General features: G+C 38.8%; 2 protein-coding genes across 3 annotated transcripts in view; one reads left to right on the top strand and one right to left on the bottom strand.

The window, feature by feature from the left end:
- Window positions 1-24,209, top strand: part of LOC149800458 (uncharacterized) — a 119,890-nt gene that overhangs the window by 62,956 nt on the left and 32,725 nt on the right. The gene's annotated exons all lie outside the window — the stretch shown is intronic.
- Window positions 17,394-20,720, bottom strand: LOC149800460 (uncharacterized). Of its 2 annotated transcripts, XM_089957258.1 has the most exons (4): window positions 20,277-20,720; window positions 18,142-18,263; window positions 17,483-17,571; window positions 17,394-17,420 (listed from the first exon to the last, which is right to left on the bottom strand). In XM_089957258.1, exons 1-3 carry the CDS (start codon window positions 20,489-20,491, stop codon window positions 17,507-17,509), a joined length of 402 nt encoding a protein of 133 aa, XP_089813384.1. In that variant the 5' UTR covers window positions 20,492-20,720; the 3' UTR covers window positions 17,394-17,420; window positions 17,483-17,506. The 2 variants fall into 2 exon arrangements, with proteins under 2 accessions (XP_089813384.1, XP_089813383.1); XM_089957257.1 differs by having other exon boundaries at window positions 17,394-17,571.

Genomic DNA, 24,209 nt, shown 5'->3' on the forward strand with positions numbered 1-24,209 from the left:
ACGTTCTTCGCCAAATGGTTCAAAAGAAAATTCCCATTCGTCAAAAAAAGATGTTAGTGCAACGTGGAGGTATTTTACCTCTCTTGTTAGGCCCCATACTGAAAGGAGTCTTGGGAACCATGTTGGGAGGACTGGTGGGAGCAAGATAAAAAGGCCTCGGAAGTTCCAAGATCTCAGAATCGACCCCTGACAACCCCATGGAAGGACGAAAACTAGCTTTAGTACCTTACAAACGATGGATGGAATACCATCGGTGGCAAGAACAACACACCCCGCATTTACCTCCCAATCCCCATTTGAGCGAGATGTCCCAGTTACAACACGAATTGCAGTCCTTGATGGATCGCCAAGATTTGTCCGAAACAGAAAAATCGCAAAAGTACGGTCAACTCTTGCAACGACTGCAACTCTTTCACCAGAAAGCTTTAGACAAAACAGCTCTACCCACTCTGAAAGATTTTAAGACCTTGATGAAAAGTCCAGCACCATCACCAGTACCAGTACCAGTACCAGTACCACCAGTACCCGTGACCAAGACAGAAAAAGGAGAAGAAGAGGAAGGGTTTCAAACTCCACCAGAAAAAGTACGCAAGTTAACAACACCACCTACCTCCAGAATTGGATGGATTAAAAAGATGATGGCCACCCCTTCTTCCTCACAAGAGAAAAAGAAAGTGAAGACAGAAGTGAAGACAGAAGTGAAACAAGAACCGATATCCCCCGCTCAGACATCCTTCTCCTCTTCGACACCTATTGCTGGCCGCACACGCAAAGCATTGCAATCCAAGAAAATACCCCAAGAGAAAAAGAGTAGCATCCTCCAAGAGTGGGTGTCTTATTAACACACCAACCAACACAAAAAAAAAATGGAAAAAGTCTTAGCCAGCATTTACTACGATCCCTCCCATCCTGCAGGTTACGCAGGAGTTCAAAAATTGTATCGTGCTGCCAAAACGCGACTGAAAAGTCTCCGTTTACCTCAAGTGCAACGATGGTTACAAGAACAAGCTACCTACACTTTACACAAACCCATTCGACGCAAGTTTGCCAGAAGTCGCACCCGAGTGGAAGGCATCGATCATCAATGGCAAGCCGATTTAGCCGATGTCTCTCATTTGGCCAGCTACAATCGTGGCTACAAATATTTGTTTTGTGTCATCGACGTCTTTTCCAAATTTGCCTGGGTCGTGCCCTTGACTTCCAAATCGAGCAGCGAGTTAGTGCGAGCCCTGCAACGGGTGTTGAAACAAAGCGGTCGTCACCCTCTTCGATGGCAAACGGACAAAGGCACCGAATTTCTGAACCAAGCTTTCCAAAAAGAATTAAAGAAACGTGACATTCATTTTTTTACCACCGAGAATCCCGAAACCAAAGCCAGCATCGTGGAACGTTTTCAACGCACTTTGAAAGAACGCATGTGGAAATATTTTACGCATCACCACACTCTGAAGTACATCGACATCTTACCGCACCTGGTGCAAGCGTACAACCAATCTTACCATCGAAGCATCGGACGTGCCCCGCAAGACGTGACTCCCGACAACGAAGTGTTGGTGTTTGAGCGTCTGTTTGGTACGTCCCCGACGAGGGCTGTCCCCGAGAAAAGTGGAATGTTGGCCGTAGGAGATTGGGTGCGCATTGGCAAAACCAAACGCACTTTCGACAAAGGTTACTTACCTAACTGGACCACCCAATTGTTTCGCGTCACTGGACGAGTGCATGGTCGTCATCCTGCCGTCTATAAATTGGAAGACATGAACGGAGAAGTGCTCAAAGGAACGTTTTATTTGCCCGAGTTACAACGTGTGACCAAAAAAGAAGACGACGTGTACGACATCGAAAGCATTCTCGAACGCAGAACCCGTAAAGTGGGCAAACGACGTGTCAAAGAAGTCAAAGTACGTTGGAAAGGATATCCACCCAGTTTCGATTCTTGGATCGACGCTTCGCAAGTCATCGACTATAAAAAGAAGTGACCATCATGCCCTTTCGCACAGCAGACGCAGCTACGTCGACCACTCCTCCTTCACCTAGTTCTTCTGTGCAAGATTTACAAAAACAACCCTTGTGGGTGTGGTGTGGAGAACGTGTGCCTAAAACGCAAATCGTCTTTTTCTGCCAAATCTTCGTGGTGTATTGTGTCATCGGGGCAGCCATCGCCAATTTGAGTTTGCAACAAGGAGACAAACAATTGTGGACCATTTTATTGAGCAGTTGCATCGGTTACCTGCTTCCTAATCCCTCCCTGAAATTCACCTCGAACGGGAACCCCGGGAACCTTGTGTCCAGTGCCAGTGCCAGTCACCACTTCAACCACAACCAGAACCCCATTTTAGACGGAGACACGCCTCTGACGTCCAGTAATATCCCCTCGGACAGCCACAGAACTCTGGAATTATGAGTCACCAAAACCAATTTTACTTAACCTTACCCAGTGACAGTTCCATGGAGGTGTTTCCCAAGAACACGTTGTGCTGTTGCACGGCCAAATTACCTCAAGCCATCCAGTTAGATCACGAAGCCCATTGGGAAGTGGCTTTAGTAGAAATGATTCACCCGACCCAAGTCCTCAATGTCCTTCCCAATCAAAATTTTTTTGATGTGGAAGTTCATGACGAGCAAATGCAACAGTAGATTTATAGCAATGTCAAATATGACAAGAAAACCCGTACACAAAATCAAAAGTACACCACCTATCACTAGTTCATTCCCCCAGGCTACTATTTTAGTGGTCAACATTTGGTCAGCACCATAACCTCCAGGTTTAATGTCGTGTTTCTGAAAGCTTTGGAGCATGTCAACAAAAGTGTCACCATGGAGTACCACAAAACAGCTCGTCGCTTCTTGATGAAATTTGAACGGAGTAAAATCATGTCCATTTTATTTTGTCCTGAATTGTACATGTTGGGCGGAGACATGGACATGAGAAATTCCATGATCAAGAAAAACGAATTACCCATCGTTTACGACAACGAGTCTTTTAGCGAGTTATTTCGTGCCCCGGTAGAACTGAACCAAGGACTGAATTTGATGTTTGTGTACTCCGATGTGGTGGAGTATAACGTGGTGGGACACACGTCCGTACCGTTACTGCGTGTCATTCCTTTCAAAGTAGATTCTGCCACGGGCGCTGACGAGGAAGGTGGAAACACTTACCACGTCCACCGCGAATTTGTCCATCCTCACTGTTTGCCTGTCAGTAAGTCGTATTTGGACACGGTCAACATTGCTATAAAAGGAGATCTGGGACAAAATATTCCATTCACCAAAGGAAAAGTCACGGTGAAACTCCATTTTCGAAAACGGTTCTCTCACGACTCGTAAGTAAGTCATGTATCCAGTGTACCGAGGGGTTGCTCGACAGCGAGGACACGGCTTAGGAGACATGTTAAAATCGGCCTTTCGTTCGGTGGCCCCGGTGTTGAAACCGATGGTGACAGGCGGATTGCACGCCTTGAAAGATGCGGCACTGACGCAAGGCAATGAATTTCTCCAAAATGTCATCATCGACAAACAAAACCCTAAAGAAGCCTTCATGAGGGCAGGCAAAAATGTCTTGCTGCAAACGGGCAAAGACATTTTAGGCCAACGAGAAACACCTATAAATGCCCTGCACGCTACCGAGTCAGGCATTCAGCAAGGACAAGGTAGAAAGAGACGAAGAAGAAAACACCCTTTCACCAGACTTCTAGCGAGAAAGGCCAAGAAAAGAAGAACCGTTCGAGACTTAGACGTTTTCGATTATTGAGAAAAGAGACAAAAAAAATGATGCACCGAGAATCTTGCGCTTGTTCCAAGACGGAACTGGACCTGTTTGCCATGCCCCCCACGATGATGACGATGCAAGAATCCCAGTGGGTGGAATTTCACCCCGTCTCCTCACTGACCGATTCCGCTCCCATCGAGTTTGAAATCAAAGGACAGCCCGAAGATTACATCGATCTGAATAGCAGTTACTTGTACCTGAAAGTCAAAATTCTAGATAAGACTGGAGGTGCTATAGACGATGAAGCAGTAGCTCCCGTCAACAATTTCATGCATTCCTTGTTCAGTGGAGTGGACTTGTACTTGAATAACAAACGGGTCAGTAGCAGCATGGATACTTACCCTTATCGTGCCTACCTGGAAAATCTCTTGACGTACGGAATAGATGCCAAGAACACTCATCTCAATGCCTGTGTGGTATGGGAAGCTGACGAACCTACCAAGTTTGAAATATTGGAAACTGATGAAAAGAAAGACAACAATGATGGATTTGTAGAACGAAGAAAGAGAATCACGGGAGTCGACACAAGTTTAGAACTGATGGATCGTTTGCATTTTGCCATGTGGTTGCAAGAAAAGCATTTGCTGAACGGGGTGGATGTCCGCCTGAGACTGAATCGTAGCAGTACCGCTTTCCATTTATTGGCTGATAGTGACGGTTACAAAACCAAAATCCAAGAAGCTAGACTCTACGTACGCCGTGTGGAAGTGTTACCTAAAGTGGGAAACGACATCAGTCAGACGTTGAGCAGAACGACCGCCAAGTATCCCATACGACGCGTGGAAGTGAAAACCTTCACCATTCCCAAGGGACAGCGATCCATGATCGAAGATCATCTGTTCCAAGGACAGTTACCCAAACGTTTGATCGTTGGTATATTCGAGAACACAGCCTTCAACGGAGCTGCCGAAAAAAATCCTTTCTACTTTCAACACTTTGGCGTGTCCAAAATCGAAGTCAGTCGCGATGGCAAAACCTTGTGTACCCGACCGTTTGAACCTGACTTTAAACCTGACTTTACCAAGAAGAATTACTTGAGATCGTACTTGTCCCTGTACGAAGCCACCGGACAGTTAGGAACCAATACCAGTCACGGTATTACGTACGAGGATTATGCAGGAGGCTACGCTTTGTGGGCTTTCGATTTCACTCCAGACCAAGGCAGCGACGAGGGACATTTCCACCCTATAAAATCCGGCCAGATTCGTGTGGAAATTCAGTTTAAAGACCGAGACCCTGATGAAACGGTGAACGTCATCCTATATGCAGAATTCGATAATACCATAGAAATCAACAGTTTGAGAGAAGTCATCCTAGATTACTAGAAACCATGGAAGACTGTTATCCCTCTTTACCTAGTGGAGAAACTTTTAGTGTTGCATTGTTGTTAAAAAATGTTAGAGTTGTTGTTGTTTAGTGTTAAGTGATTTTTGAATAAAAAATGTTGTGTTTTGAAGAAAAAAAAATGCCTTTGTCTTTTGTTTAGCTATAAGAATGTTGGATTGATGCTCTTTCACTTCTTACTATCCCTCTCATGACACTCACTAAACGTTGCGACTCAAAAACCGTGTGGGGGATGTTTTCCTTCACGTCCGCGCTTTGACTTTAAGAACCGGGTTGTTTCCAGTCTAACCATCCATTGTCGACTCATCCTCCTAAGAAGATGTGCTCCAAACTAGCTAAACTCAACGAAGCCTACGTGAATTTGCATAGGGTCAGACACAGTCTGATACCGAAGCCAGAAGAAATAGAGAATGTGAGAATGTTAAAAATCACTGAAGACCTGATAGAAGAGCTCTTCAGAGAAGAAATGAACAGGGAAAAAGAAGAATGGACAGAGAAGTACAGACTTCAGAGACAGCAGCAACAGCAGCAACAGCAGCAACAACAACAACAACAACAGCAGCAGCAACCTGAAGCTGACAGAGGCTTTGTCGATTGTCGTATCGACACCAAAGAGTTCTTCTTCTCTTTCCGAAGAAGCAGACCTATCGCCAGAAAGTCTATCCTCAGAGGACATCGCATTCTTAGAAACTAAAAAAATGCCATAGCAAACAAAAAAAAAACAGCCCTTTTCAGCGCTACCCCCCAATACTCTAGAAAAGAAATAACGATCGATTTGCCAATGTGTGTAGGTAGAGTAGTGTGAAAATAAACACTAACTCTTTTTAAAAAAATGTGAGGGTATGTGTTTGTGAGTTTGTGTGTTTGTAAGTGATCAAGTACATTGGTGTGGATAGTAGATTAAAATGATGTCTTTATTTGGTGTTTGAGGTGTAGATTTGAGGTTAGATTGGATTGCTTTGCGTATGTGGATAGTCTATTGAAGTGATTTATAAAAATTTTAAAATAGTGATGGGTAGCATAAAAAAGTGAGTGAGTGTTTCTTTTAGGTCCGCGCGTTGTTGTTTTTGGTCATGATGTAGGTAACATCAACTTTATGTTTTTTAGGGGATGTTTTCCTTCACGTCCGCGCTTTCACTATAAATTGAAACTCGCTGGGCAGTCTAGCTACCCTTGTTGATTGATTAACACCAAAAATGAACACGAGACTGTCTAAACTGTTGGAACTTCATGTGCATCTGGAATATGCCAGGCGCCTGTTGAATGAACTGGCCGCGGAAGCCATTGTGGAGGAGGGAAGGATAAGAGAGGAGGAGGAAAGAAGAAAAAAAGAAGAGGAGGAGAGAAGATATAAAGAAGAAGAAGAAGAGGAAAGAAGATACAAAGAGGAGGAGAGAAGAAACAAAGAAGAGGAGGAGGAGAAGGAAAAGAAGAGAAGAAGAATAAATTTCAGAATCCCAGAGAGCGAAAATTGGGATTCTGAAGCGACATATCCTGCCTCTGCTCTCTCCCCCAAAAAAGTAAAAAGTAACTGGGGGATAAGATGTGTATGTGGCGCCAGGCCTGGAAGGTGCCACCATTAACCAGGTGTCCATGAAGTTCCAAAAAAAAAAACAAAAAAAAAAAACAGCCCTTTTCAGGGCTACCCAATACTCTAGAAAAGAAATAACCATCAATTTGCCAATGTGTAGGTAGAGTAGTGTGAATATAAACACTAACTCTTTTTTAAGATAGTGTGAGGGTATGTGTTTGTGTGTTTGTGTTTGTACCCGCTCACGTACGATTGTGTGAATAGTAGATTATGGATTTGTTTATTGATCTTAGCGTATGTGAAGAGTATAGTTTGGGTTTTGTAAGCGCTCACGTACTATTGTGTGGATAGTAGATTATGGATTTTGTTTATTGTTTCTTAGCGTATGTGTTTGTGTGTTTGTGTTTGTGTGTTTGTGTTTGTACCCGCTCACGTACGATTGTGTTGATAGTAGATTATGGATTTGTTTATTGTTTCTTAGCGTATGTGTTTGTGTGTTTGTGTTTGTGTGTTTGTGTTTGTACCCGCTCACGTACGATTGTGTTGATAGTAGATTATGGATTTGTTTATTGTTTCTTAGCGTATGTGTTTGTGTGTTTGTGTTTGTGTGTTTGTGTTTGTACCCGCTCACGTACGATTGTGTGGATAGTAGATTATGGATTTGTTTATTGTTTCTTAGCGTATGTGGAGAGTATAGTTTGGGTTTTATAAGCGCTCACGTATGATTGTGTGGATAGTAGATTATGGATTTTGTTTATTGTTTCTTAGCGTATGTGTTTGTGTGTTTGTGTTTGTGTGTTTGCGTTTGTACCCGCTCACGTACGATTGTGTGGATAGTAGATTATGGATTTGTTTATTGTTCTTAGCGTATGTGAAGAGTATAGTTTGGGTTTTATTATATGAAATGAAAAAGTAGGGGATGTTTTCCTTCACGTCCGCGCGTTGTTTGGTCATGATCTAGGTAAGGTCAATTTGACGTTTTAGGGGGATGTTTTCCTTCACGTACGCGCTTTAAGTATAAGAACCCACAGTATTCGTCGTTCAAACCATTCTGCAAAGAATAAAAAAGAAGATGGCTTCTAACCAAATGGACAAAATACAAACATTACAAGACGTTTTAGACAACTTAGGAATGATGGAGCAGATGTTGATAAGACTGGTTGAAGACCATTATTCCTATAGTCCCCATCGTGTAAAGATGGAAATTAATAACTTAAAAAAGGTAAAGGACAAGATTAGTGGTGTCATGAAAGAGATAAAGGAGGAGAAGGAGGATGAAGAGGAAAGAATAAGAATAAGCAAATGGAACGAAAAGATTGAAAAAGAAGAAGAAAATGAGAAGAGGAAGAAAGAAGAGGAGGAAGAGAAGAAGAAAGAAGAGCAGGAGAAAAAAAAGAAAGAAAAGAAGAGAAAGAATGTTGGAGATAAAATAAGAACTTGGTGGAGAAAAAGAAGAAACTAGAAGCAGAAGAAAACCCAAAGGCCCTTTTCAGGGCCAACCATATTTCTCGAAAAGAGATAGCCTTTCCATTGCCTAAATTTAAATTTAAATTTAAAAAAATTTAAAAAAAAAAAAAAAATCCCATATTCAATTCACCTTTTCCCTAGACAAGCCCAAACTCTATTCCCATGTTAATTTCCCCTTGTCCCTAGACAGACCTAAACTCTGTGTTAAATTCCCATTGTCCCTAGAGTTGCCCACGATTTTTCTCCATGTTAAATTTCCATTGTCCCTAGAGTTGCCCAGGGGTCTTTTTAATGCTAAGTCCCATTGTCCCTAGGGTGCCCCACTTAACTACTTACGTGTACTGTAAAGGGAACTACTCGAATTGACACGCAATGCTCTTTTGATTTAAATTACTTCTTAACTACAAAAGCAGCATTTTCTGCTCATAATAATAATATATACATGGTTAAAATATATCATTGACAGTGTCTGTTTTCTTCACTAACTTTGGCGTCATACTGTCTTTTTTCAAACTGTATTAATCCGGCTACAAGTATTGAAGAAAGTACAAAAGACAATATTCTTGGTATTTCCTGTACAAAAGACAATATTTCTGTTAAAATCTGAAAAAGGACAATATTCCTGTTATTGCCTGTACGAAAAACAATATCCCTCTTATTACAAGTACAAGAGACAATAATCCTGTTATTAACTGTTCAAAAGAGAATATTCGTATTATTACCTGTACAAAATACAATATTCCTGTTATTATATGTACAAAAGACAATATTCTTATTATTATCTGTACAAAAGACAATATTCATATTATTACCTGTACAAAAGACAATATTCCTGCTATTACCTGTACGAAAGACAATATTGCATGGTATAACATGTTAACCTAAGAAGGATACACATGAAAAATTCTCCACATGGGTGCAATACAACTTGCAGATGCTACAGCTCGTGAAAAACTTCGCAAAACACTCGCAAGATATCTTGAAATCTCGTCTAAACTATACGAACTTCTCCCTCCACACACATTGAATTGTCTACATAACCTAGATGACGTCAAAGAAGTAATCTATGTCTTGCCATACTTACACAGATGTAACAAGAAAACCCAACAGTTATTGCAGCAGAGTTTGCTTTCATTTGAATTCGATTGGTCAATATCAAACGAAACAATAGATTTGATTAGTCTATCAAACGAAAAAATATATTGATTGATTAACTGAATGACGAAGTGCTCGATGGATCTATCAATTGATCCAGGTCCGTTTAGTGTAAAAGGTATTGTTCAAAATATTCAAAACGTACCATGACATTAGGCTGCGGTGGCAGTTGAATATATTGTAGAAGTTCATCATGTCTATAATCGTAAAAAGGCCTATTGATGTATAGGCACGGTACTTTTGTTCCATATTTACAGAAATCATTATTTATGATACTTGATGTTGAGTCCCGTGAGCTCCGAAGCAGTTAAATTGTGTTTTTGCCGTGCCACGTTTGGGACCGTGCAAGTTATGATTGTCTCCCGATGTACGATGTTACAAAACGGTGATTGCATGTGCAAAGGATTGTTTATTATCGCATCTCCAATAAGTTATAGTGGTTGCTTCTTTATCAATATTATACAAACGGCCTGTTTAGGCCAATCTCATCATATCTCTTTACGTCTTCATCTCTCTGACCATATCTGTATCAATATTATACACGCAGCTTTTATAGGCCAGTTTCACTTTGTTTCTTCACGTCTGAATGAATCTGATTGCATCTTTATCAATAACTTTCATTGGCTCACCGCTTTATCCATATTTGCACAATACTCAACGCTTTATCCAAATCTATACATTACTTAACGCTTTATCCATATATGTACAATACTGAACGCTTTATCCATATCTATACAATACTGAACGCGTTATCCATATCTATACAATACACAACGCTTTAATCGTATCTGTACAGTACTTAACGCTTTATCCATATATACACAATACTCAACGCTTTATCCATATATAGACAATACTCAACGCTTTATCCATATCTATACAATACTCAACGCTTTAATCGTATATGTACAGTACTTAACGCTTTATCTATATATACACAATACTTAACGCTTTATCCATATCTATACAATACTCAACGCGTTAATCATATCTTAACGCTTTATCCATATCTACACAATACTCAACGCTTTATACATATATGCACAATACTCAACGCTTTATCCATCTCTGTACACTAGTCAACGCTTTATCCATATCTATACAATATTGAACGCGCTATCCATATCTATACAATACTCAACGCGTTAATCATATCTTAACGCTTTATTCATATCTACACAATACTCAACGCTTTATACATATATGCACAATACTCAACGCTTTATCCATCTCTGTACAATACTAAACGCTTTATCCATATCTGTACAATATTCAACGCTTTATCCATATATATACAATAGTCACCCTTTCATCCATATCTATACAGTAGTCACCCTTTCATTCATATCTATACAATATTCAACCTTTCATCCATAGCTATACAGTACTCAACCTTTCATCTATATCTATACAATACTCAACCTTTCATCCATATCTATACAATAGTCACCCTTTCATCCATATCTATACAATAGTCACCCTTTCATTCATATCTATACAATAGTCACCCTTTCATCCATATCTATCAATATTCAACGCTTTATCCACATCTATACAATATTCAGCCTCTCATCCATATAAATACAGTACTCAACCTTTCATCCATATCTATACAATAGTCACCCTTTCATCTATATCTATAAAATAGTCACCCTTTCATCCATATCTATACAATATTTAACCTTTCATCCATATCTATACAGTAGTCACCTTTTCACCCATAGCTATACAATACTCAGCCTTTCATCTATATCTATACAATAGTCACCTTTTCACCCATAGCTATACAATATTCAACCTTTCATCCATATCTATACAAGAGTCACCTTTTCACCCATATCTATACATTAGTCACCCTTTCATCCATATCTATACAATAGTCACCTTTTCACCCACAGCTATACAATACTCAGCCTTTCATCCATATCTATACAATGCAATGATGCATCACGAATATCACGAGGAATGACGTATTGAAAAGAATCCGATATAGCATTATGATTCAGTTCAACGCATACTTGCAAGTGAAAATCTTGCAAATCAAACTCGGTGATTCCTGGATAGACTTCCCTGGAACTTAAAGCATTTTCACTTACGGTACACTATCAGGGAAGTTGTATTCGGTGCTTTTGTTATTCTGTACTTTTGTTATTCTGCAGAGTGTATCATGTGCGAGTTTTGCAATGGGCAAACTGTCGCAGTTGTCTATTGAAGAGTTTTGGATCTAAATGCTACATTTTTCTTCTTGGAGACGTTTGATGAATTTGTATCTACCAATCTCATTGCTTCTTCTAGTGTAAGCAAGGTGTGAGCAAAATTGCGTCACATTGCTAACCGTAAAGAAAACACAACCCTCTTTCCCTGCTATTTTCACTGTCTTAAGTAGAAGTATTTGAACAGAAAGTTGGTGCTGACAAAGAGTGCGGAAATTTAGATTTAGAAGACATGTTTAGTAGACAGACGAAGACACGTATTACAAATTCATCATCAACTACATTCGCTCAAACTATCGGTATCTCAGTTGCGGGAGGCATTATCAACAGTTAAGGAATTCAGTCGTCATGTTAATGAGTTAACCCAATCAAATACCGATACCATGCAATGTCTCTTAGAAGATTCATAAGTGCGTCAAGATTAAATTTCATCTCTGATTCATGTCACAGAATGGACGAATGGATGGTCGGAATGCTATCTCTGATTCATGTCACATAACGGACGAATGGATGGTCGGAATGCTATCTCTGATTCATGTCATATAATGGACGAATAGATGGTCGGAATGTTATCTCTGATTCATGTCACATAAGGGACGAATGGATGGTCGGAATGCTATCTCTGATTCATGTCACATAACGGACGAATGGATGGTAGGAATGCTATCTCTGATTCATGTCATATAATGGACGAATAGATGGTCGGAATGCTATCTCTGATTCATGTCACATAAGGGACGAATGGATGGTCGGAATGCTATCTCTGATTCATGTCACATAACGGACGAATGGATGGTAGGAATGCTATCTATGATTTATGTCAGATGATGGACGAATGGATGGTCGGAATGCTATCTCTGATTCATGTTACATAATGGACGAATGGATGGTCTGAATGCTATCTCTGATTCATGTCACATAATGGACGAATGGATTTGTCGGAATGCTATCTCTGATTTCTGTCACATAACGGACGAATGGATAGTCAGAATGCTATCTATGATTCATGTCACATAATGGACGAATGGATGGTCGGAATGCTATCTCGGATTCATGTCACATAAAGGACGAATGGATGGTCGGAATACTATCTATGATTCATGTCACATAATGGACGAATAGATGGTCGGAATGCTATCTCTGATTCATGTCACATAATGGACGAATGGATAGTCGGAATGCTATCTATGATTCCTGTCACATAATGGACGAATGGATGGTCGGAATGCTATCTCAGATTCATGTCACATGATGGACGAATGGATGGTCGAAATGCTATCTCCGATTCATGTCACTTAATGGACGAATGGATGGTCGGAATGCTATCTCGGATTCATGTCACATAATGGACGAATGGATGGTCTGAATGCTAAATCTGATTCATGTCACATAATGGACGAATGGATGGTCGGAATGCTATCTCTGATTCATGTCACATAATGGACGAATGGATGGTCGGAATGCTATCTCTGATTCATGTTACATAATGGACGAATGGATGGTCTGAATGCTATCTCTGATTCATGTCACATAATGGACGAATGGATTTGTCGGAATGCTATCTCTGATTTCTGTCACATAATGGACGAATAGATAGTCGGAATGCTATCTATGATTCATGTCACATAATGGACGAATGGATGGTCGGAATGCTATCTCGGATACATGTCACATAAAGGACGAATGGATGGTCGGAATACTATCTATGATTCATGTCACATAATGGACGAATAGATGGTCGGAATGCTATCTCTGATTTATGTCACATAATGGACGAATGGATAGTCGGAATGCTATCTATGATTCGTGTCACATAATGGACGAATGGATGGTCGGAATGCTATCTCAGATTCATGTCACATGATGGACGAATGGATGGTCGGAATGCTATCTCTGATTCATGTCACTTAATGGACGAATGGATGGTCGGAATACTATATCGGATTCATGTCACATAATGGACGAATGGATGGTCTGAATGCTAAATCTGATTCATGTCACATGATGGACGAATGGATGGTCGGAATGCTATCTATGATTCATGTCACTTAATGGACGAATGGATGGTCGGAATACTATATCGGATTCATGTCACATAATGGACGAATGGATGGTCGGAATGCTATCTCTGATTCATGTCACATAATGGACGAATAGATAGTCGGAATGCTATCTCTGATTCCTGTCACATAATAGACGAATGGATAGTCGGAATGCTATCTATGATTCTTGTCACATAATGGACGAATAGATGGTCGGAATGCTATCTCTGATTCATGTCACATAATGGACGAATGGATGGTCTGAATGCTATCTCTGATTCATGTCACATAATAGACGAATGGATAGTCGGAATGCTATCTATGATTCGTGTCACATAATGGACGAATGGATGGTCTGAATGCTATCTCTGATTTATGTCACATAATGGACGAATGGATGGTCTGAATGCTATCTCTGATTCGTGTCACATAATGGACGAATGGATAGTCGGAATGCTATCTCTGATTCATGTCACATAATGGACGAATGGATAGTCGGAATGCTATCTATGATTCGTGTCACATAATGGACGAATGGATGGTCGGAATGCTATCTCTGATTCATGTCACATAACGGACGAATAGATGGTCGGAATACTATCTCTGATTCATGTCACATAACGGACGAATGGATGGTCGGAATGCTATGTATGATTCGTGTCATATAATGGACGAATTGATAGTCGGAATGCTATCTATGATTCGTGTCACATAATGGACGAATGATAGTCGGAATGCTATCTATGATTCGTGTCACATAATGGACGAATGGATGGTCGGAATGCTATCTCTGATTCATGTCACATAATGGACGAATGGATGGTCTGAATGCTATCTCTGATTCATGTCACATAATGGACGAATGGATGGTCTGAATGCTATCTCTGATTCATGTCACATAATGGACGAATGGATAGTCGGAATGCTATCTCTGATTCCTGTCACATAATGGACGAATGGATAGTCGGAATGCTATCTATGATTCGTGTCACATAATGGACGACTGGATGGTCGGAATGCTATCTATGATTCGTGTCACATAATGGACGAATGGATGGTCGGAATGCTATCTCTGATTCATGTCACATAATGGACGAATGGATGGTCTGAATGCTATCTCTGAGTCATGTCACATAATGGACGAATGGATAGTCGGAATGCTATCTCTGATTCATGTCACATAATGGACGAATGGATAGTCGGAATGCTATCTATGATTCGTGTCACATAATGGACGAATAGATGGTCTGAATGCTATCTCTGATTCATGTCACATAATGGACGAATGGATGGTCGGAATGCTATCTCTGATTCATGTCACATAATGGATGAATGGATGGTCTGAATGCTGTCTCTGATTCATGTCACATAATGGACGACTGGATAGTCGGAATGCTATCTCTGATTCATGTCACATAATGGACGAATGGATGGTCGGAATGCTTCTTATGGAGAACATAGCCACAACATGCACAACAATTTAGATGGTTTAATTAGATGATTTAATTAGATTATTTAATTAGATGATTATGATGAATAAAGATGATATTGTACAATAGTAATAAGAAAACAAATAACTGCATTTAAACAGTTCTTAAATACCATATAATCTTAAAGTTCATAATAGCACTTTATGTTCACTGGTACTTCCGCTCTGAATTATTCACTGATTATACACGTCCTCCAATGGCTTCTTCACTGCATAGGTACGCCTTCCTATTGCTTCTCTACTGTGTAGTGAAGTCCAGTCGTAGAGAACTATTAGCTATGGTGTATTGTATTGTTTACAAAATAAATGTCAATAGTCAGGTAGCCCATTAACCTGATTTTGGACTAAGCTCAATTACAATACACAGACAAACATAATATAATCATGGTGGGAGCCAAGAAACAATGCAAATTAAATATGCGTAACAACGTCGATGGTGTGATAACGTGTAATAAGTGAGAAATCGCCAGTAAAGTGCCAAAAAACTCAGTCACATGCTAAAGTGTGCTACATAGAAACATACATTTTGAAACTTATAGTTATTCGAAACGCATCCTAGAGAGTTGAGAATGCTCCAAATAATTGTACCCGAATTTGTGAAGATGGACTAATTTTGCTTGTAGAAGATACTGCGTCTCGAGCAGTTGATGCAACCATAATTTATATTACGGTATTTGATTTCTTCAAACTAATTTTAAACGCGACGCCGATATCGACAATCTGGAGATTACAACGAATAAGAGGGGAAAAGTGATATGCGGTCACTGAGTCAGCGTTTCAATTTCATTTTCGTTTACAAGAAGATCTCGTACTAGGGTGAACCCTGAGTCAGTCAAAAATCAAAGTAACGAATTGTTCGCACTAGGGTGAACCCTGAGTCAGTCAAAGAGAAAAATAACGAATTGCTCGCACTAGGGTGAACCCTGAGTCAGTCAAAGAGAAAAGTAACGAACTGCTCGCGGTAAAGTTAACCCTGAGTCAGTCAAAGAGACAAGTAACGAATTGCTCGCACTAGGGTGAACCCTGAGTCAGTCAAAGTTAAAAGTAACGAATTGCTCGCACTAGGGTGAACCCTGAGTCAGTCAAAGAGAAAAATAACGAATTTCTCGGACTAGGGTGAACCCTGAGTCAGTCAAAGAGAAAAGTAACGAATTGCTCGCAGTAAGGTTAACCCTGAGTAAGGCAAAGAGAAAAGTAACGAACTGCTCGCAGTAAGGTTAACCCTGAGTCAGTCAAAGAGAAAAGTAACGAACTGCTCGCGGTAAAGTTAACCCTGAGTCAGTCAAAGAGACAAGTAACGAATTGCTCGCACTAGGGTGAACCCTGAGTCAGTCAAAGAGAAAAGTAACGAATTGCTCGTCCTAAGATAAGCCTTGAGTCAGTCAAGGATCAAAGTAGCGTGCAAGGGTGGAAACAAAGCAGGTACAATGTCAGTCCATTCCTTAGCCTGGTCTGGTCTACACAAAATGTGTTAAGCTTATTAATTTGCAAATAAACACACGGAAACAGACATAGAATGGTAATAAAAAATTTCCTACGCCTTAAATTCAACTTTGAGAGCTATCTCATGGATTACTGCATGAGCCTCGGTTACGTACGTTTCCTTGCTTTATTCCATTGCACGATAGTCTTACGTTCGTTTCATTGTTTGATTCCATTTACGATAGTGTTACTTAAGTTTCATTGCTTCATTCCATTTCACGATAGTCTAACGTTCGTTGTACATATCGTCTAATACTGACTTGAGTATCAGGGGTCAATTGTCTTTCATAGCGAACGATAGGTGTCTTCTGCTTTCGTCTCTGGGCGGTGTATTTAGCTGTAGTGCTCAAGGTCTTGCAAATTCGAGTAGAGTGTGCTGCTTGTTATGACAGGTTGACTACATTTATTCGTTTCAGCAGGGATTGCTATTCTTTAAGACGAATGGACGAATGCGTTCAACGTAATATGATATCATTCCTTTTTCTACAGAACATATTTCTGAATGTTTATATGCGTGCCATTTCAAGTTCACTGAACTTAGTCAATGAATGAATGAGTGGTACCGCGTCATACAGAAACAAATACTCAATAACAAACCAACAAAACATGAGAGAAAGTAAACAAAACTTCTCACCTTTACAAAAAAGTATTTTTAATGCAATGCAAATAAAATGTGTCCGTGTGGATCTCGTTAAATGTGTTACTATAAAGAAGGAAAGAAGAGATAAAGAAAGTAATACAGAATGGAAGGACAAAAAGCAAACCTCAGTAATTATAAAGGTAATAAGGACTCTAAAAAACAAAATAAATGGAGCTTGAGTACGCATATTACTGAGAGAATAAGAAGAATCGATACAAGCTGAGGGAAGTATGAAAGGATGCAAAACTTTGAAAACCCATAACCGAAGGTTAATGTTACTTGTTGCACACTCTTTATTTCTGATGAAAAATAAAATCATTGTTGTAAAGGAGCTTTAAATCTTCCCCAGTTCCCTTTATTTCTGACGAAAAATAAAATCATTGTTGTAAAGTAGCTTTAAATCTTCCCCAGTTCCTTCTTTTGTTGAACAATTTAACTTCATCTGAAAAGAAACAAGCTAAACTCAGAAATTTGCTTGTAAAATACATATGTACCAATAGTATTACATCAAAAGGGAAATGAAGAACATTGAGGAAATATTACCTATCAAATTTAGTATATTCCTCTTTGTATAGAGAGCATGGTGTGTTGTACATTATATAGATAACGATACACAAATTTTGATTTTAAGTTGCTATTGCCTTTTTATTTTAACCTGTTTATTTCATTTAGGTTTCAATCAATATTATTGATTTAATCAATATTATTGATATTAATCAATATTGATCAATAACATTGCTCATTTTAGCAGTTTCCTGTTTACGGTATGAACTCGTCAATACTAAATGTTACTAAAATGATAGCTAACCTGATTTTTGTGTGGTATTCTTTGTTTGACGTACACAACATCGTCATTTAGGAGTTTGGATATACAATATGACGGACACAAAATCGTCATTTAGGAGTTTGGATATACAATATGACGCACAGAGCATCGTCATTTAGGAGTTTGGATATACAATATGAGTAACGTAACAAGTCACTTATATTCACTTAATATAGTAATCATTACCTTCTTTGTTGTTGCAGAACGTTGCTCCAAAAATCAGAAGTGCCAGGATGATAACCGTAAACATGGCCGTTGCTGACAACACCACGCCAACAGTCTCCATATCAGATGGAATCGTCTCTGAACTGAAATATTGGCATTTATAGATCTTTTTCAGTGAATTTTAAAAAGAAGTATTGTATCCTATTATGTTCGGTTGATGGAACATGAATTTTTCCGTTTCTAAGAAAATGAAAACATCCAATGTATGTGAGTGCATGTGTGTGTGTGTGTGCGTGTGTGTGTGTGTGTGTGTGTGTGTGTGTGTGTGTTTATAATTGAGTATAATTACAGATAAGTATATTGTAAGTAACTAGATCAAAACGGCTTGTAACCACTGGGATTTTATTCACGAGAGGCACACACTTTCGTGGCCGCAAGACCTTTTTAAAGCACACAACTCAGTAACATGAAATCCACGATGCTGGGATAAATGACAAACAATATGTCTAGCTAATTAATCAAACCACATACTTACATGAATTGTTTTATGTCAAAAAACACAAAAGTTACAACTTGAGCTGATTAATGTCCAATAAAAAATGTCGTATCATAATTTTGCGACAAAGACCAAACATGTGGTGAATAAGTAAGCTGGTCTGGACTCGCTGGCAAAAGGATGGTAGAAATTAATACCACAAAACTGAATCCCTTTCAGTTCTGAAACGTGATGGAGTTTTCGAAGTTAATATGACACGAGATATATATTTTGTACGAAAGTAAGAAGGATAAAGTACTGTAATGAGAAAATCCATGGACAATAATTTTTGTTTTCTATCAGCAAATTTTCGTCTCGTTAAAATTTAGTTCTAATTTTAAGTGTTAGCGGCCTTTGTATTGCTATCGAGCGTCTTAGTTTTGGGTAACGTGATTCCCCCTGGGTATGTATACGTGCCAACTGTGGCTGCTACGGTGGTGTGTTATGAAGCGGTATTGTGTGAAGACATCCTCTTGCAAGTGAAACAGTATAACCACCAGCCGGAGCAAACACACTTGGACGTATTTCGTCGGACAGGAAAGTGCAAGGCCAGGGAATCGCAAAAGTGTAGGAACAATGTCTTTTGTAGAGCAAAAGACAGGCGCTACAAGGCTCGACCAAAGAACGAAAAGATCTTGCGACAATACACATATTGACTCAAGATTTCTCTTCTCTCACCATTTCGCACTGTTGTCTCTCTCTCTGTCGATTTTGAGCTAGTAACGACTAGCGACCGTGACTAACTCGACGACCCAGTCAGCAACTCTGCGACCAAGTCCGCGACTCAGTCGGCGACTCTGCGACTAAGTATGTGGCCCAGTCAGTTACGCTGCCACAAAGCCTGCGACCCAGTTGGTGACTCTGTGACCAAGTCAGCGACACAGTTTGCGACTCTGCGACACATTTGACAACTCTGTGACACAGTCAGTGACCCAGTCAGAGACTCTGCGACACAGTTAGCAACTGTGCGACAAAGTCGGCGACCAGAGGAAGACCCAGTCGGCGACTCTGTGACCAAGTCAGCGACACAGTCGGCGACTACAGGACATCCAGTCGACGACTCAGCGACTCAGTCCGCAACCCAGTCGCTGACAAGAAGCCAGGAATTAAACGTTATCCCGCTGGGGTCGAAATCTATCGTACTATGGAGAGCCACACATCGGACAGATTCAGCGGGGTATCACTCCAAATGCAAAGACCTATCCTAAAAGAACCCGTGATAGCAAAATTTGGGGTAGTGTAGCCGAGGAAGTTCCCGCTACAGTACTGATATGGTGAAAATACATATGTAAACATTTTATTTGTACAATATGTTAGTTTATGACGAAACAACCTAATTGTGGCAAGAAGGATTATACAACTTTCATATATATTCTACTTCTCGTTTCTAATTCTGCCTGTTTTAACCAAAATGTATCGTTTATTTATGGATGATCTGATAGCGGCTAAAGGGCACACTTAGAACTAGCATTCAAATGAGTTCATTGTGCTTTAATAATGAATAACTTAGCTTTATTCTTGCGAAAGTAATACGAGCTTTAATCCACATTTCATTTATGCTTACCTCCGTTTACGGCATCCATTATATTTACGGCAGCCACTATATATTTTTAATATTTACCTCCTTTTACAGCATGCGTTGTCGCAGCAATCATAGTCTGGACCACAGCTAAAACCAGTCAAACTGCTGCTTCCACCGTAAAAAATAGTGTACGAACATTTATGTGACTCAGTCACAAAGTAATAGTTGTAAACGGCAGTTCTGTGACAATCTTCTTGTCCTTGCGTACAAGGTACAACCAAAAATACTGTCAACATCATAAACCTAAACGCCATTCGGTATCTGAGCTATTATTTTACCCTCAGGCAAATCAAATATTTATTATATCAATGGAAACACTTAGTTGATATCCTTTCGGAAAACTGTCTCCTTGTCCATGTTAAATCAAAATATTACATTTTGTAGTCGGTCTTCTCTTAACCAGGACACACTTATTTAAATGAACCATTGTTTAGTTATTGGTGTACATATTCATTTATGCAGGACAGGTCTCTTGTTCTCTGAGACCTGACCGTGAATATACAGGGTATTACTTTCATACAATCTTATTGAGGAAAACAATGAAAGGCATGCGTGTTTAGGACTGGAACTAACATGTTTAGGAAAAACTAACATGTCTCGGAACAGTTGTGCATAATGTACTTAGATAATACCCATAGTACATTGCAATTTGTTTCTAGTGAACGTTTGGGCAAGATGTTGTTGTGCGGTACATTTGTTTTGATAACTAGTCTTTTAAGACATGTTGAAGGAGGGATAGGAACTCTAAATGTACCAGCTTGCATTATCACTACCTTTTTTTTGTCTGTCAGTGAACGCCTTGTAGCAATCCATTGTACACATCATGTGGATTGGGTGTATGCTGTAGCCCTAATCACTAATGCTGTAATTATGTGGGTTGGGTGTATGCTGTATTCCTAATCACTAATGCTGTAATTATGTGGGTTGGGTCTATGCTGTAGTCCTAATCACTAATGTTGTAATTATGTGGGTTGGTTGTATGCTGTAGCCCTAATCAATAATGCTGTAATTATGTGGGTTGGGTGTATGCTGTAGTCCTAATCACTAATGCTGTAATTATGTGGGTTGGGTCTATGCTGTAGTCCTAATCAATAATGCTGTAATTATGTGGGTTGGGTCTATGCTGTATTCCTATTCACTAATGCTGTAATTATGTGGGTTGGGTGTATGCTGCAGTCCTACTAATGCTGTAATTATGTGGGTTGGGTGTATGCTGTAGTCCTAATCAATAATGCTGTAATTATGTGGGTTGGGTCTATGCTGTATTCCTATTCACTAATGCTGTAATTATGTGGGTTGGGTGTATGCTGTAGTCCTAATCACTAATGCTGTAATTATGTGGGTTGGGTGTATGCTGTAGTCCTAATCAATAATGCTGTAATTATGTGGGTTGGGTGTATGCTGTAGTCCTAATCAATAATGCTGTAATTATGTGGGTTGGGTCTATGCTGTATTCCTATTCACTAATGCTGTAATTATGTGGGTTGGGTGTATGCTGTAGTCCTAATCACTAATGCTGTAATTATGTGGGTTGGGTGTATGCTGTAGTCCTAATCACTAATGCTGTAATTATGTGGGTTGGGTCTATGCTGTATTCCTATTCACTAATGCTGTAATTATGTGGGTTGGTTGTATGCTGTAGCCCTAATCAATAATGCTGTAATTATGTGGGTTGGTTGTATGCTATAGCCCTAATCAATAATGCTGTAATTATGTGGGTTGGGTGTATGCTGTAGTCCTAATCACTAATGCTGTAATTATGTGGGTTGGGTGTATGCTGTAGCCCTAATCAGTAATGCTGTAATTCTGTGGATTGGCTGTATGCTGTAGTCCTAATCACTACTGCTGTAATTATGTGAGTTGTCAAGGCTAATATGTTACTGGAAGAGTTGATTGTTGTAGGGGGTGAGTAAAATGTAATTCAATGTCAATCAGATTCTTTTCCCTGAATAGAGACACCATTTTTGTAATGGCTCCACCGTATTAGTATCCTGAGTCCCCATGTAAGTGGTATTACACGTATTTCAAATTAAAGATCACCTGCTACTAGTTTTACTGTCTTTCATATTGTTGAAAATTCTAAAATAAAAACGAACGAAAAACATTATAGAGAAAGAATAAAAAGTATTTAACTGTATGTCCTATTTAACCGTGTGTCCTATTTAACTGTGTCCTATTTAATTGTGTGTCCTATTTAACGGTGTCCTATATAACTGTGTGTCCTATTTAACTGTGTCCTATTTAACCGTATGTCCTATTTAACTGTGTGTCCTATTTCAAAAGACTTAAAGAAAACTTGCCTACGTTTAATGATCTTTGACATTAATATATTTTTAAATCAATCGAAAATTTAGCACTGACATCAGCATAATCTAATAAGAATAAAATACATAGCACGCATGTTGTCTTCAGGAGAGAATTGACAAAATGAAGACTTCGATACCGATATACCAAATTTATGAAGCATCCCAAGAATGTGAAAAAAGTTTGATATTCTACTGTTATCGCAAATTCATATTTTTAATCCAAACGATCAGATCTAAACTGCATAAAGTCATTGAACATTTATTCAAAATCTGCATACCAAATCTGGAAAGGAAAAAGCGAAATAACAAGATGGATACTTCACATGATTTAATAATTACATTATACATTATTTATGAATAGGTATCAACAGCTCAGAGGAAGCTCTCCTATAGATATGCCTGACTTGATGAAAAGCATAAAAGTTTGTGTCAACGTAATAAAAACATATTATATTTATATAATGTGAATGCCACTAAAATGTCTCCAAAGGTAGTTTAAAATTGAATAAATACTTAAATACATTTATTTGTTTAAAGAATGTCTGTTAAAACATTTGAAAATGAATTTTATAAATTATTTTTATAAATTATATCTGTAAATATTTAGGAAATAGTTAAACCAAATTACTTTAAACCGATCACAATGCCTGAAACATAGAAAATACTTGATCCTATGTTATGTATTGTTATGACTATTTGTTTTATTTTAATTTCTTTGTAAGTTCTTAATATTGTTTTTTTTTTTATTTTTTTTTTCGTTATATGCGATGGTAATGAAACATTGTATCTAGTTGCTGACCATGCTGAACGTTTTAATTGTTTTCTTCTTTCTCAGAACAAGAATCATTAAGTTGAGTCAAGGTCATACCTGGAGTACACAATATTTATCATGTGCCTATTGGTAACAAACTTCTCTTTTTCCAGAAGAATAAACGTTTGACCCTCATCCGGTAATCTGTTTTGCGTCTTAATTAGTCGTATAACTAATGTTTTGATAAAGGTTTGTCAGTTGTGCTTTAATATCTAGCACTGTAAACTTTATTATGTTGAGAACAGTTTGTGACGATTTTTATTTTCTTCAAATTATTGAATTCTAGTGATTATTTTCAATGGAATACATACTTGCTCTGATAAAGTTCTTGGATAAAAACATTACTTGGAATTTATACTTGATTCAAACCTTGAATACTATTTCTGTGATTCAACAAGAGACTGTTGACACATCATTACAACCCAGTCAATAACTAACGTCATTGCCTTCTAATTTTGATCTCACCGGGACTTGAACTCAGTTTCGTTCAGGACATTGTTTATTACTATGGCTTGTGTTTTTAATCTTGGATTATTTTGGATTTATTTCGTAAAACCGTAAGTTCTTTTTTTCTCATTTTTCGCTTTGTATTCTAGGGAAATAAGTTATTAGTTTAATTTTACAAAGCTTGCTGTCTCCACTCTTTTCTGTTACTTATTTTGAGAGCATGGACTCGTAACATTATATCTGCAGTGTGTTACTGACCTTTGTAAGCAAGTCAGTAATTGCGTTTAGGGCCTACCTGACACAAATTGGGTTATTTTGTAACAAACATTTTACATAGCTTTTTCTCTATGATATTAGATTATGTTGTAAGCTCATTATTTATGGAGTTAAAGATATTTATTTGTATCT

The sequence above is a fragment of the Sinohyriopsis cumingii genome, chromosome 5 (assembly GCF_028554795.1).
Source record: "Sinohyriopsis cumingii isolate HCF-2022 chromosome 5, ASM2855479v2, whole genome shotgun sequence".
In the NCBI taxonomy this organism is placed as follows: Eukaryota; Metazoa; Mollusca; class Bivalvia; order Unionida; family Unionidae; genus Sinohyriopsis; species Sinohyriopsis cumingii.

Coding starts and splice junctions, on each gene's coding strand:
- LOC149800460 (XM_089957258.1), bottom strand. CDS start 20,491: ATGGCGTTTAGGTTTATGATGTTGACAGTATTTTTGGTTGTACCTTGT. Junction 18,264..20,276: donor AACGCATGCTGTAAAAGGAG/GTAAATATTAAA, acceptor CCAATATTTCAG/TTCAGAGACGATTCCATCTG. Junction 17,572..18,141: donor GTTCTGCAACAACAAAGAAG/GTAATGATTACT, acceptor GTTTCTTTTCAG/ATGAAGTTAAATTGTTCAAC.